The sequence below is a fragment of the Carex rostrata genome, chromosome 16 (genome assembly GCF_964058835.1).
Source record: "Carex rostrata chromosome 16, lpCarRost1.2, whole genome shotgun sequence".
Classification (NCBI taxonomy): Eukaryota; Viridiplantae; Streptophyta; class Magnoliopsida; order Poales; family Cyperaceae; genus Carex; species Carex rostrata.
Window position 1 is genome coordinate 4,169,975 of NC_135933.1, and position 12,782 is coordinate 4,182,756.

The window sequence follows — 12,782 nt, forward strand, 5'->3', positions numbered from 1 at the left end:
GTAGCAAAATTGTAATTTTTTTAATTTTTTTTTTAAATTATTTTTCAGTTAGTCATTTATTACTGTACCCATTATTATGTCATGTAATACTTGTAATTTTTTTTTTTAAATGTAGTTTGTTAAAGAAGAGATGTTAGTTGCACTGTATGTCGGCGGCAAGCTAGAAAGGGATGAAGATGGCGTGCATTACACGAAAGAAGTCGCATTTGGCTTCGAGATTAATGAAAATACCACATTTGAGGAACTGAAGCAGCTAATATACGAAAAGACATCTGTAAACCCCAACAGGTATGAAATAGAATTGGCTACACGGATTGACAACTCACGCGGGGGGGTAGACCTTACTTTGTTAAGTTTCCAATAACAGATGCCAATTTGTGGAGAGTTGTGTATACTCAATTTGTAGCTTGTGGGGTCCCGGTAAAGGACATATATTCGAAGAGGGTTCCCCGAACGAGGGCCGGACCTTCAGGTTATGACAACCAAGGGTACCACCAGCACTCCCCTTATGACAACCAAGGGTACCACCAGCACTCCCCTTATGACCACCAGGAGTACCACCAGCAATCCCCTTATGACAACCAGGGATATCACCAGCAGTCCCCTTATGACAGCCAGAGGTACCACAGCCCCAGTTATGACAACCAGGGGTACCACAACTCCCCAGAAAATACTGAAGAGTTGCCACCACCACCCAGACAGACACCCATAATCCCTAGATTTCCAACTATGCCAGAGTCAGGACCGGTACCCGTTAATCGAAATGATATTGATATTGATGTTGATGCTATTGATGCCATACCAGAGAGGGAAATGGAAACGGGGGACGAATACCAAGGGGTTTGGGAAGCTGATGACTTATCAGATGGTGATGCAAATGTACCAGGTTTATCCAGGGCAGAAAAATTCCCGATTACAGGTCGGGGAAGTAAGCATCCGGTCGCCACATTCAACGACACCACAGCTTTCGAAGAGGCAGACATTAGTTTCTTCGGTCCTCGTGTTGAATACAATAAAGAACTTGCCGCAGGGCAAGTTTATACCAACATAGCCAAACTTGTAAAGAAAATAAATGAGACTCATGTTCACGGCAACTGGGAATGTATAATACACAAAAGGGACCGAACAAGGTTAGTTGTGCTGTGTAAAACTCACCCGCGCTGCGAGTTCCGCCTTTTTGCAACCCCTGCGGGTTCAGGGGAAGCATGGATGATTAAGAAGTGTGAACCACCTCATACATGCAAGTCTGCGTCCACAAGGACAGACCATGCGCAGCTGACGACATCACTAATTGCCGATGCAATTGAGGAGGACATTAAGTTGGATCCATCGATGAGCATCAAGGCGGTGGCTATGACCGTCAGACACAAATACAAATATGTAATCCCAAAATACAACAGGCTGTGGAGAGGTCGTGAACTTGCTATCTGCAGGATATTCGGTAGTTGGAAGGATTCGTATGGCTATCTGGCACCATTGCTCCAGGCCATGGCAAGTACAAATGTCGGCACCGTATATGAGCGATGGCATGGCCCTTTTTTTGATAAAGACGGAGTACTAATAGAGGGAGCTCAACAATTCAAGGGCATAGCATGGGCTTTCGGTGCTTGTATCCAGGCTGTGCCATACATCAGACCCGTTATCAGCATTGATGCATGCTTCATGTCTGGCTGTTACGAGGGGAGCCTACTGATAGCATGCGCATATGATGCTGAGAACCAGCTGTTGCCTTTGGCGTTTGCAATTGTTCATAAAGAGGACGGCGAGAACTAGGGATTCTTTATGCAGTTTTTAAGAAGACGGGTGATTGGGGAAGGGAAGTTTTTCTGCGTGATATCAGACCAGCACAAAGGAATAAAATATGTTTTTGATCGTGAAGATTACGGTTGGTCAACACGTACTGGCCAGTGTGTGCACAGGTTGTGTATGCAACACGTTGCGGAGAACCTTTCCAAGGCAACCGGGGGCGACAAGTGGGTTACTGATACATTTGTTGGGGTTTCGGGGGTGCTAACCAAAACCCGTTTAGGCTTAAGGTGCGGAATGACCGTAGAACAAAAATTTCTACGGTCAACTTAAGCTCAGGATTAAACGGGGTATGTCAGGAAACTTTCCAAGGCGGTCCACCTTCAGTATTCCTTTGGCATCAAAACTCAATTTAATCCTTTTACAGATCTACTCCATGATTGATTTCTAAAACTTTAATCTACTTACCAATTAAATAGATTAATATAGCATATTTATACCTTGTTTCCAAATCACAGTTGGAATGCAGACCGAGCGAGTAGAGCCTCACCAGGGAAGGAATCGACTCGGAGTATCACACGTGTGATACCTCTATCGGTTATCCACCAGGACTAACCGGAAAGCGGTTTATTTCTTCTGCCAGAAATACCGTAAATCGCAGAATTCTGCAAAAACACTATTCACGGGAAAAAGACGAAAACCCGTAAACACGAATTTTCGGTTGCTCAGTTTCATCAATATGCAAAACTGACATACCGCTAAATTCGGTAAAACACTATTCATCGATCCCGTAAATATACTCCACAACAACCCGCAAGATTATACGTCAACTACGTATAACTTTCTATTCTCAACCGAAACACTATTTGGGAGAGAAACCGAGAAAGAGAAAATACCGATCCGTTTCGACACGAAACGGTACGAATGAAATTGGCTATTTTCTCTCTACCCCTCCACCCCTATTTATAGTGTTTAGGGTCGGTTGCAAAAGACCAAAATGGCCTCCAAGTTCGGCCTATTTACAAGGTATGCCATTGACACCTCATCCTTTTATATGTGAAATGACCAAAATACCCATTCCACACCCTTCCACACTCTTCTCCATGTTTCTACACATGCAAGGTGGCATAGGTGTGAAATGACCATTTTGCCCTTGTGGATAGGATTGATGACATGTCATCTGGATAGGATCAATGACATGTCATGCGGATAAGGACGAATCTGAAAAGACCCGAATGCCCTCGGCCCGAACACAAATAATATTCGTATAATTATTCTGAACAATTATATATATATTTTTCTTGCGGTTTGTTGTTTCGATAATTTATACAACGTGTCCTGCACATTTATATATTAACCGGTTAACTTTTATACAACATGTCACACACGTTTATAAATTAACCAATGTTTTTGCTTATTATTTTTACATAACATTTATAATTTAATTATAACACGTATAATTAATTATAACCATCTTAATATTAATTATAATCAATTTATAATTAATCAGTAAGATTCTCCGAGTAGCTCCTATATGGTGTGACCCAATAGGATCTGTGTTATGTTGGTAAACAGAGTTAAAATTGTTTTAACTTCTATAATCATGAGCGGCATCTGGCAACATATCATGACCATCCAATTACACAGATGATGCTGTACTGTACAATATCACGATCCAGTAAACAATTTACTTGTGTCTGTTCTTCTGTCTCATAGCTATCAGATCAGTTTCAAGGTAGATGTGTGTCATCCTTGCTAACTGAATCTTTTCTTGATCTTGAGCAGATTATCAAATATAATTACTCTTGTAATTATACCGCTAGCAGATAATCTAACTCTACCAAGGGGCCCAGTGATGCTATAGCTCGTATAGAGATACGAGGGACAAATAGTATTCCTGGTAAACTATCACTTCCTCAGCTAAGCTATACATATGGAAAAGCTACCGTTATGACTGCTTTTTACGGACAGTGGTAGATAACAATCACACATACATATTTCTCAGTGGGAACGATAAATACCTCATACTGTAGAACCTAACACTGAATGAAAACATAAATGACACGAACACAATTCTATTTAATATTTCATTCGGGGTCTGTCAAATACCATGTTCCTAGAACATGTATCTATGTGATTAAAATGACATCTCGTGTCAGGTGGTTTGTAAAACTTAACCATCTTTTAATCCACATACTAACTTTATCGCGGTAATTAGTGTTCCTGCTAATTACCTTGGTCAGTGACTTTTTAAGAGTATATATTATCTATATTATGGAGTTTCACAATTTCAGTCATGAACTCGAAATGATCCATAAATTCAATAATACTCAAGGCAACAAAATGATATTAATCATCCAATTCATGAACAAAACTTTATGATAAATTATCGTATTATTGACTTCTATATTATTACACTAACAACATTTAGATGGAATTGCAGAAAGAAAAAGCCGAGAAGGGTGGTAGAGATGACTAGCAGTTTTGCAAAGGTACATGTATTTCAATTGTTTACATATATTATTGTACTTTAAGAAAACAAATTTTTTTACTACAATTGTTTACTTACATTATTCTATTTCCTTATTTTTTATGTAGTACATGCCAAAGGCAAATCTCTACTTAATGAAGGTGGGCAAAAATAATCCCCGAGATGTCAACGAAGATCCAGCATACGAGAAAATATATCAATCCCGTGATGGAGGTTGGCGTTGGGGAATTATGACAACCAACGGGTCCGAGTCGCTGAATGCAGTATTCAAGCAGAGCCGGATGTTGCCTGTGGTTGCAATTGTAGAGGACACATTCTACAAGTTAAATGCCTGGTTTCAGGAACGGCGTGCTAAGGCCGCAAAATTAATAAGGATGAACCAGTCATTTTCAACAAGGGTGGAGGAGAAACTAAGACGACACAGAGACAAAGGTGCAACTATGACCGTTATCCCGATGGGTAATAATGGAACAGAATTCGAAGTGAAAAATCCAAATGAGTACGTTCCTACTAGCCGTAAACCGATGGGACTATGGCGTTTGTCAAGAGGGCTTGCAAGTACGTGGTTAAATTCGGAGATGCCAGGGCGGTAACCTGTACATGCCAAGGACCCCAACTAAGTCACATACCCTGCAGTCACGTGATGGCGGTATGCCGAGTGAGGAACTACTGCGAGGATCACTATGTTGCTGACATGTACCGTACCGATTACCTTGCTTCCACTTGGGGTGGATCTTTCCATTCTTATCCCGATCAGCACGAGTGGCCTGCATATGTCGGTGATAGAATACTCCCTTCAGAAGGATGGATAAGAAAGGGGAGGAGGAGACACAAGCGTATTGTAATGACCATGGACGAGATGGGTGGTAGGCGACCGTCGGGAAATCGGGCTCGCCGTTCTGTTTCTGACAGGCGCACGGCAAGTATGTAACATTGTACGAAATTCATTTATGATTTTATTATATTACTAACTGAATTGTATTCTTATTTTCAGATGCCATAAACGCGCACAACGAAAGAGAAAATGCTAGAGTTGTTGCTGAAGCAACTGGTAGAACACAACCCCCCCCCCCCCTTCTCCGAGCCAATCATCTAGTTGCCAAGCCTCTACAAGTAATGCCGCACCTGCAGCTCATACCAGTACAACTAGTGGTTTGTTAGGTTTATTGAGACGTCGTGGTAGGGGCAGATAAACTTGCTATTTTGCTTGTGTGAACTTTTTTGTTTATTGTAATATATTTCTGACTGTAGTATTTTTACTATGGGACTGTTGTATTACATTGGCGCGCATTATGTTGAATATAAGCTTTAATGGTGCAGAATTTTAATAAAAACAGCGATTTTCAAACCATCTTAATAAATAGTAAAAAAATTCCAAAAAAATGTAAAATTTGGTCTCCAAGCATATTTTATAATAGATTGAACATCTAACGGTTTAGATTTGTTGTTTGATACACACTAAAATATAACCCCGGAAGCACCTCGGCCGAAATGCTTCTGGTAGCCATACACATAATATTTTATTTTTTGACATACACATACACATATACATAAACCCTAAACTTTTTTCACAAAATTATTCACAAATCAAAATACTAAAATTTCTCTAAAAAAAAAAAAAAAAAAAAAAACACACACACATGAGGCTCCCTGGGGGCTGGCGCCTCACTTGTGCTATGGGCCGCCCCGGGGGCTGGCGCCCCATGGGGAATTTTGGGCCGCCCTGGGCCCAGGCGGTCAGGGCATTTTTTAAAAAAAATGAGGAACAGGGGCATTTTTTAAATTTTGATTTTTTTTAGGGATATTAATAAAAATGGCCGCGGGATGTTTAAGGACACATCTAGCAGAGATACAATTAAATACAGAAGGAATATGTTTATAAGAAAAAATTAGAGCTAAGGTATAAACAGTAAAAAAAATCATATTTAGTGATACTTTTTTTATTAGGAGGACTACAGTGAAAAGTTTAATAAAAGTATTCTTCTTTTCTTCTGGAGAACTCCGAGAAAACAAAAACAAATAAAGAAAGAAAGAAAAAGAAAAAAAAAAGTGGCATGTTCCAGCACAACTCGTGCATAGATATGTCGTGTCCGTACTCGTGTTATGCTCGGTTCCAATATTTTTTAGCACGACACCAACTCCGATCACCACAAAGCAAGACCTATCACGTTTATAATTCACTATTTGTTGATTTTAACAAACGAGTTGTTAACAAGTTCATTTCTGAGTTGAGTCCGAACATTTCATGAGCCACGATTTTTTTGTAGAGTCCTTAGATGTGTATATGGATTTCACCTGGCCCAAAATTGATATATAACCCAACAGTACTCTCCATTCTATGCTCAAACTCGGCCCAAAATCTAAGCAAAAAGACAAAAACCTCACTTGTTCTGGCTCACTGCATCGGTCAATCCCTCTTCTCTCTACTCCGGCGGCCTCTCCGTAAAACCTCTCGAAAACCATGGCGCTCCGCCGCTCCTCTTTCTCTCACCACCTCCTTCGTCGCCTCATCCTCCCCTCCTTCCATTCCCATCACTACTCCAAATCCACCTCCATCCCGAAGAAACAAGAGCGCGTGCGGGATCACTCCCTCGACACCATCATGGAAATCCACAAAAAGCTTCGCCTCGCCTTATCCCTGCGAGAGCTCCTCCTTCCCTTCGCATCACTCCCGATCTCCCGCTTCACCACCATGGCGCGCCGCAGTCTCTCCATTCCACCCTCCGACCTCTCTCGCTTCCTTATCCGCCATCCTCATGTCTTCCACATCTTTGAACACCCTGTTCAGCGCCTTCTCTTTGTTCGCCTCACTCCTCGCGCCATTTCTCAACTCAACTCTGAGACCCTAGCTCTCACTAACTCTGTACAATCCACAATTTTGAGGCTACGCAAGCTGTTACTACTCACCACGCCATTACTTCGGCTCAGGTTGGAGCATATTCGCCTCATTCGGTATGATCTTGGCTTACCAGATGATTTTGAACAGTCTGTAATTTTAGCAAACCCAGGTCTGTTTCGATTAGTTTGTAAACCCGATATTGATGCAGCCCGGTCCAAGTATGTAGAGTATGTCCCCTCAGATTCAGACCCACCTGACATTAGAATCCCTGCTGTGGAGAAATCACGCGAGAGGGAGTACCGGGTTAGTGGATCTGAAACAGAGGATTCACGATTTGCTTTCCCTAACAAGTTCCCTCCTGGTTTTAAAATTGGCAAGTATTTTCGGGTTGCGGTTTGGAGATGGCAACGGCTTCCTTACTGGTCTCCATACGAAGATATCTCAGGTTATGATCTGAGATCACTTGAGGCACAAAAACGCTTAGAGAAACGTTCGGTGGCAATGATACATGAAATTTTATCTCTTACAGTCGGTAAAAGATCAACACTTGAGAGAATTGCGCAGTTCAGACAAGCAATGGGTTTGCCAAAGAAAATGAAGGAGTTTTTGTTACAACATCAAGGGATCTTTTATATCTCTACCAGGGGTAATCAGGGTAAGTTGCACACAGTTTTCTTGAGGGAGGCATACTTTAAAGGGGAGCTGGTCGACACAAATGAGATTTATCTTGCGAGAAAGAAGCTTGAAGAATTGATTTTGTTGAGTCCCCAAAAAGCTAATGTGGAGAGAATGTTGACTAGCATGGGGCGGGAAGGGTTCGGAGTGGGTTTTGGAGGGAAGGAGAGGTTAGATGAGAGTGATGGAGAGGATAGCGGATCGGATTCTGGTGTTGATTCACAATACTTTGAGTGAGAAGTTTAAGAATGCTTTTGCTGAGGCTGACGAAATAGTACCGGGGAGAGCTGGTACCATTGTTGGACTTGGGGTTGCTAAAGCTGGTACCATTGTTATTTCTTTGTTATCAAATTGAATCAGAGCATAGAGATGCTATTAATTTTCCACAATTTGGGGTTGTGGATGGGTATTGATTCCAGGAACGCCCGTGATCTAATCACAGGCAACTTAGCAGGTTATACTGTTATATTTATTGGAGAAGGGAGTAAAACATGCATTCCTTGTTATTATACTGTTAAGTTTAAGGTAGAAAGTTATGTAATTTTTCTGGACTATTTTACATACGATGCTGAAGATTGTGTTGAATTGCTGTGCCTAATAGTTGATTTTCAAGCAGCGTGATGCCAAAGCTACAAATTTGATATTAATAAAAATCTAAGTTATTGTTTTATATAAGAACTTGGTCAGAAATTGTTAACAAATAACGGATGCCAGCCACAGGAGGATAAATGTTAGTGATCGGAAACAAGTACTTTATGTACTACAACAAAGGTAAAATTGTACAAATATGAAATATCATGACAAATGGGAAATAAATCTGCTGCGATCCAATCGCAGGGACATGTTATTCCAAATCTAACTTTTCATTTATTTTGAAATTTGTACAGAAAACAACTTTTATTGAGATTTGTACATTTCAAAAAATAAAAGATTGAATTTGAAATAATAGAGACCCTGCAATTCTTTTGGATCGCAGCATATTTATTCCCTGACAAGTGACGTCTTTGACCCACCAGATAAATGCTCATCACTTGGATCCAAATTAACTAACTAGCGGCAGTCCAATATCTGTTTGCTCGACTTCACTCTGCTGAATACGTGCATTGAGGAAATTGGCCCGTGCGGCCATGCCGCCAAAAAGTTGCCCATGAAAATTCTAAGTTAAAATATAACAAAAAAAATTCAATGATTCAGTACACTCATCAATTGTTATTTGGCTTACTATTATATAATCGGGTATCACTTTGTTAAGTATTAATTATGCTTGTAGCAGGTGTTTATCAAATATAAAATTTCAAGCTTTACATAATTCATATTTAACACAACTTAAGTTGGCACTCAGAATTAGCAAAATTTCTCTTTTATTTATAGAACCCGCACATAGTTGCAATATGTACAATTTCAAACCTGGCTCATTTCAGGAATAGCAGAGAAAAAACAGAGGCGGGCCGCACATACTACATAGTTGTAATCGGTTTGATCCCTTTTGTCCGCACAAATCAATTTTGCTCAGGTGTGCGGTGTGGTGAGGAGGGTGACGTGTTAGAGCAACTCATCGGCGAATCATTACTCTCTCTATGGAAATATGGAACTACTTGAGGCGCCAAAAGCCCTTTCAAAACCCCAAGTGAATCTTTATCATATTAAGGTAATACCATTGCTAATCCCTCGTAGTCTATAATCTTGTTTTGTGTTTACAGTGTTTGGATCGGAGCTTTGAGAGAGTGCAATTTCTGGGAGTAATTAAGGGACTAACATGCTGGTCTTGTATGAAAATGTTTTCATAATGTACCAGTTGATTACTGCACCACTAAGCTTCAATTTCTGATTATCTGATAATTTATTTTAAAAATGCTGGTCCTTACATATGAAAGAAGATATCTGACATTCTGCAGTTGATGAACAATTTCAAAGGTATTAACATGACTGCAGGTAGAATACTCTTAAGCAGGTTTAGGCTATAGCTCATGCTAGTTATAGTTATTATATTTCATGATCAGTCTGCAGATTTACTTTTCTTATAAATTGAATTCGATGCCTGTTTGCAAACTGATATTAACTTCCTTTTATTATGGAAATATTGAAGTGGCCATGTTCTTTTTTGTTTTGTTGAAGATAACAACTTATATTTGTGATATATTTTGCAATTTGTTTTCCTATATCCACCTTCATTAGACTTACAAGTATTGGATTCAGGTGAAGCATATTCCGGACAATGAAAAATCAGAGCAAACTGCAAGTCAAACTTTCACGGTTCAAAAATCAAAAGATTGACTGATTCGGTTTGAGTTAAATGTGAGCGTGTTTGCTTTGTTGACATTTTCACTGATAAATGGGTCTGTAGTCAAGATACTAATAAAACTCAATTATTTGTGCAGTATTATTCCATTCTTAAGTTAGCAAAACTCAGAATTAGCAACATATTAGGTCACTCTGCAAGTTTTTTCTATGTAATAACCACTGTGTATATTTGAATGCACAGTTTTAGTCAAGATACTATGTTAATTGAAGTAGTTAATTTCATTATTATTATTTTTCCATTAGAAATAAAAGTATTTAATTAAGACGGTGACTGTTAACTGTTAATTAAGTCGCAAATTAAAAAAAATTCTAGGATCAAAGATGAATGTTCCAATCAAAAGTTGGCGAATTGACACTCAAGAAGAGCATTTCGATTTTCGGCCATGCACTTTCTCAGGAAAGGCACTTGTAAAATTATAACAATCTGCCATTCACCTCTCATTCACACTGATTGATATCTCCTAAAAATTTCAGTTGACACAACTAATAAATTTGGTAACTGTGAGCTGATTCAGGATTCAAGTCAAACTGGGCTGAAAGATGGTTTATATGAAGCTCAATACCTCATCTTTTTGTAAAGGCTTCAGAGAAATTCAGATACGGGCTTCCGTAGTTGGATGCTCGTTCTGATCCATGGGCCTGTACCATTTCAAATATGACGCCCAGTTAAAAACGAATTCAGATCCAGTGCTCAAATTAGATTGGTAAAAAAACAAAATATATAGCTTTGATCTTCATTTGAAGCGTTTTTCAGACGTAATGCTAAGCTATGAGATAAAAGTGCATTATTTAAGCTATGATTGCTATAGCGGTAATAGCAATCCGTTATAACGCGTAGCGTGTAGCATAAATAGTGCATGCTATGCTACATGTAATGTTTTTTTTCTTTTTGCAATTTACATGGGCTTTAACTCTTGTTGCTACAGATTTTTCTAGTTGTTAGTTGCTACAGATTTTTTTTGTTGCTAGTCGTTATAGATTTTTTATAGCATAATAATCATTTACAAATTATAAATAATAAACAAGGATAAACTGTTAGCTATTTTTTATATTTGATTTTAATTTGGTATAAATTGTTTTTTATAATGTTCATTTTCTTATTTATTTTTTATAAATGTCTACTTAATATGGAGATTAGTTTTGAAATGTTAGAAAATTCATAAAAAAAATTTTATCCTACAATTTACACAGAAAATTAGGCAATGTAAAATATAATATGAATATTATAATTTTTTAATCGATTTGGTATTACTTATTGTTCAATTAGACTTGTCTTGTTAGAAAGAAATAGGGTTAGTGTCAATGACATTAATCCTAATCTATTAAATCATTAGGGTACGTTTAGATGAGAACTAGAATAGCTAAAATAGTAAAATTTGAGAATAGTAAATGAGAATAGAGAAAAAATAGTGATTTCATATTAGTGTGAAAATGATGTTATTCGGATTAGTGAAAATGTTGTTAAGATTGTACATGTGAAATAGTGAATAGATGTAACTAATAAAGAATTGTGTTAACAATGTGCTAATTAAGAGAAAAGATAGGTAAGTGGGATCTAAAACGAATTTTTACGATGTGGAGATACCGGAAGTGGTGTCAAATTTGTCATTTTGGTACTGTATTGGCGGAAATCCGAAAAGAAAGCATTTTTTTTCTCTCTTCACATTTCCGAATAGTAGCTATTATAGCTATTCTAAATAGCAAAAATATTGTTTGGATACACATTGCTATTCCAAATAGCTACTATTCTAGAATAGCTTCTCAAAAATAGCCTTAGGGTTTACTTAGTGGTCTTTTTGGTGATTAGCTGTTATTACTTAGCTGGTTATGACTTGTATGTTTTCAGTCTTTTATTTTGATACTAAACTGTTGTAAGATTTATTGTATTTGGTTTTGGTATCTATTTTGGGTACCATATCAAATATGCTTGATTTCTATGAAATCGGTGGTAATACCACTATTTTTCAAAAAAAGATTGTTCAATTAGACTTTAGATGATCTTGATATTTAGTAGAAATATATAATATAATTACTGAAAAAGATAAAACGCTCTGTAAGATAACTTTCGCTATAGCAATGTTATTCGTAATAGCTTTTTTTGTAGCCTTCGCGCGATGACACAATAAATGTTATTTGTCACTGTTGCTTATAGCAGCTTGGTAAGATACCCCACTCTCCCACGGGAGAAGTTGGTTCGATCCCTGTCAGAAGCAGGAAAAATTATTTGTGTGTATGTGGCCTACGGGCAATTCTCAAAAAAAAAAAAAAATGCTATTTAGAATCCTGAAAATAACTGTGGCGCATATAAATTTGTCATTTTGAGAAATAGATGTTTGTTTCATGAGGGGAGTTGAAATGCCTCCATTTTTTGTGTCTCCACTATGCCTCTATTTTTTAAAACTTTAATAATTCAAAATTTAAAAGTTAAAAGTTAAAATAAAATCGTTTGATATAATCTACATCATTTTATCTATACATGTATAAAAAATTATGACATTTCAATTTTATTTTGATTGTCATCAAGAGTTTGTAAAAAACACACTAATGTGGTTGATTTCTAGACGTTGATTTTTGAACTTATTGATTCACATAAAAATAAAATTGAAATGTAATAATTTTTTATGAGTACATAGAGAAAATAACATAGATCACATCTAACGTTTTATTTTAACTTTTAAATTTTAAATTTTGAGTTATTAAAATTAAAAAAGATAAAGACATGATAAAAGC

At 37.8% G+C, this 12,782-nt stretch overlaps 1 protein-coding gene across 1 annotated transcript; it reads left to right on the forward strand.

The window, feature by feature from the left end:
* The first annotated feature begins 6,619 nt into the window (after positions 1–6,619).
* On the forward strand, positions 6,620–8,345 carry RPD1 (Ubiquitin carboxyl-terminal hydrolase family protein). The gene has a single exon (XM_078317982.1). The coding sequence runs from the start codon at positions 6,699–6,701 to the stop codon at positions 7,986–7,988; it is 1,290 nt and encodes a 429-aa protein (XP_078174108.1). The 5' UTR covers positions 6,620–6,698; the 3' UTR covers positions 7,989–8,345.
* The last annotated feature ends 4,437 nt before the right edge of the window (positions 8,346–12,782 follow it).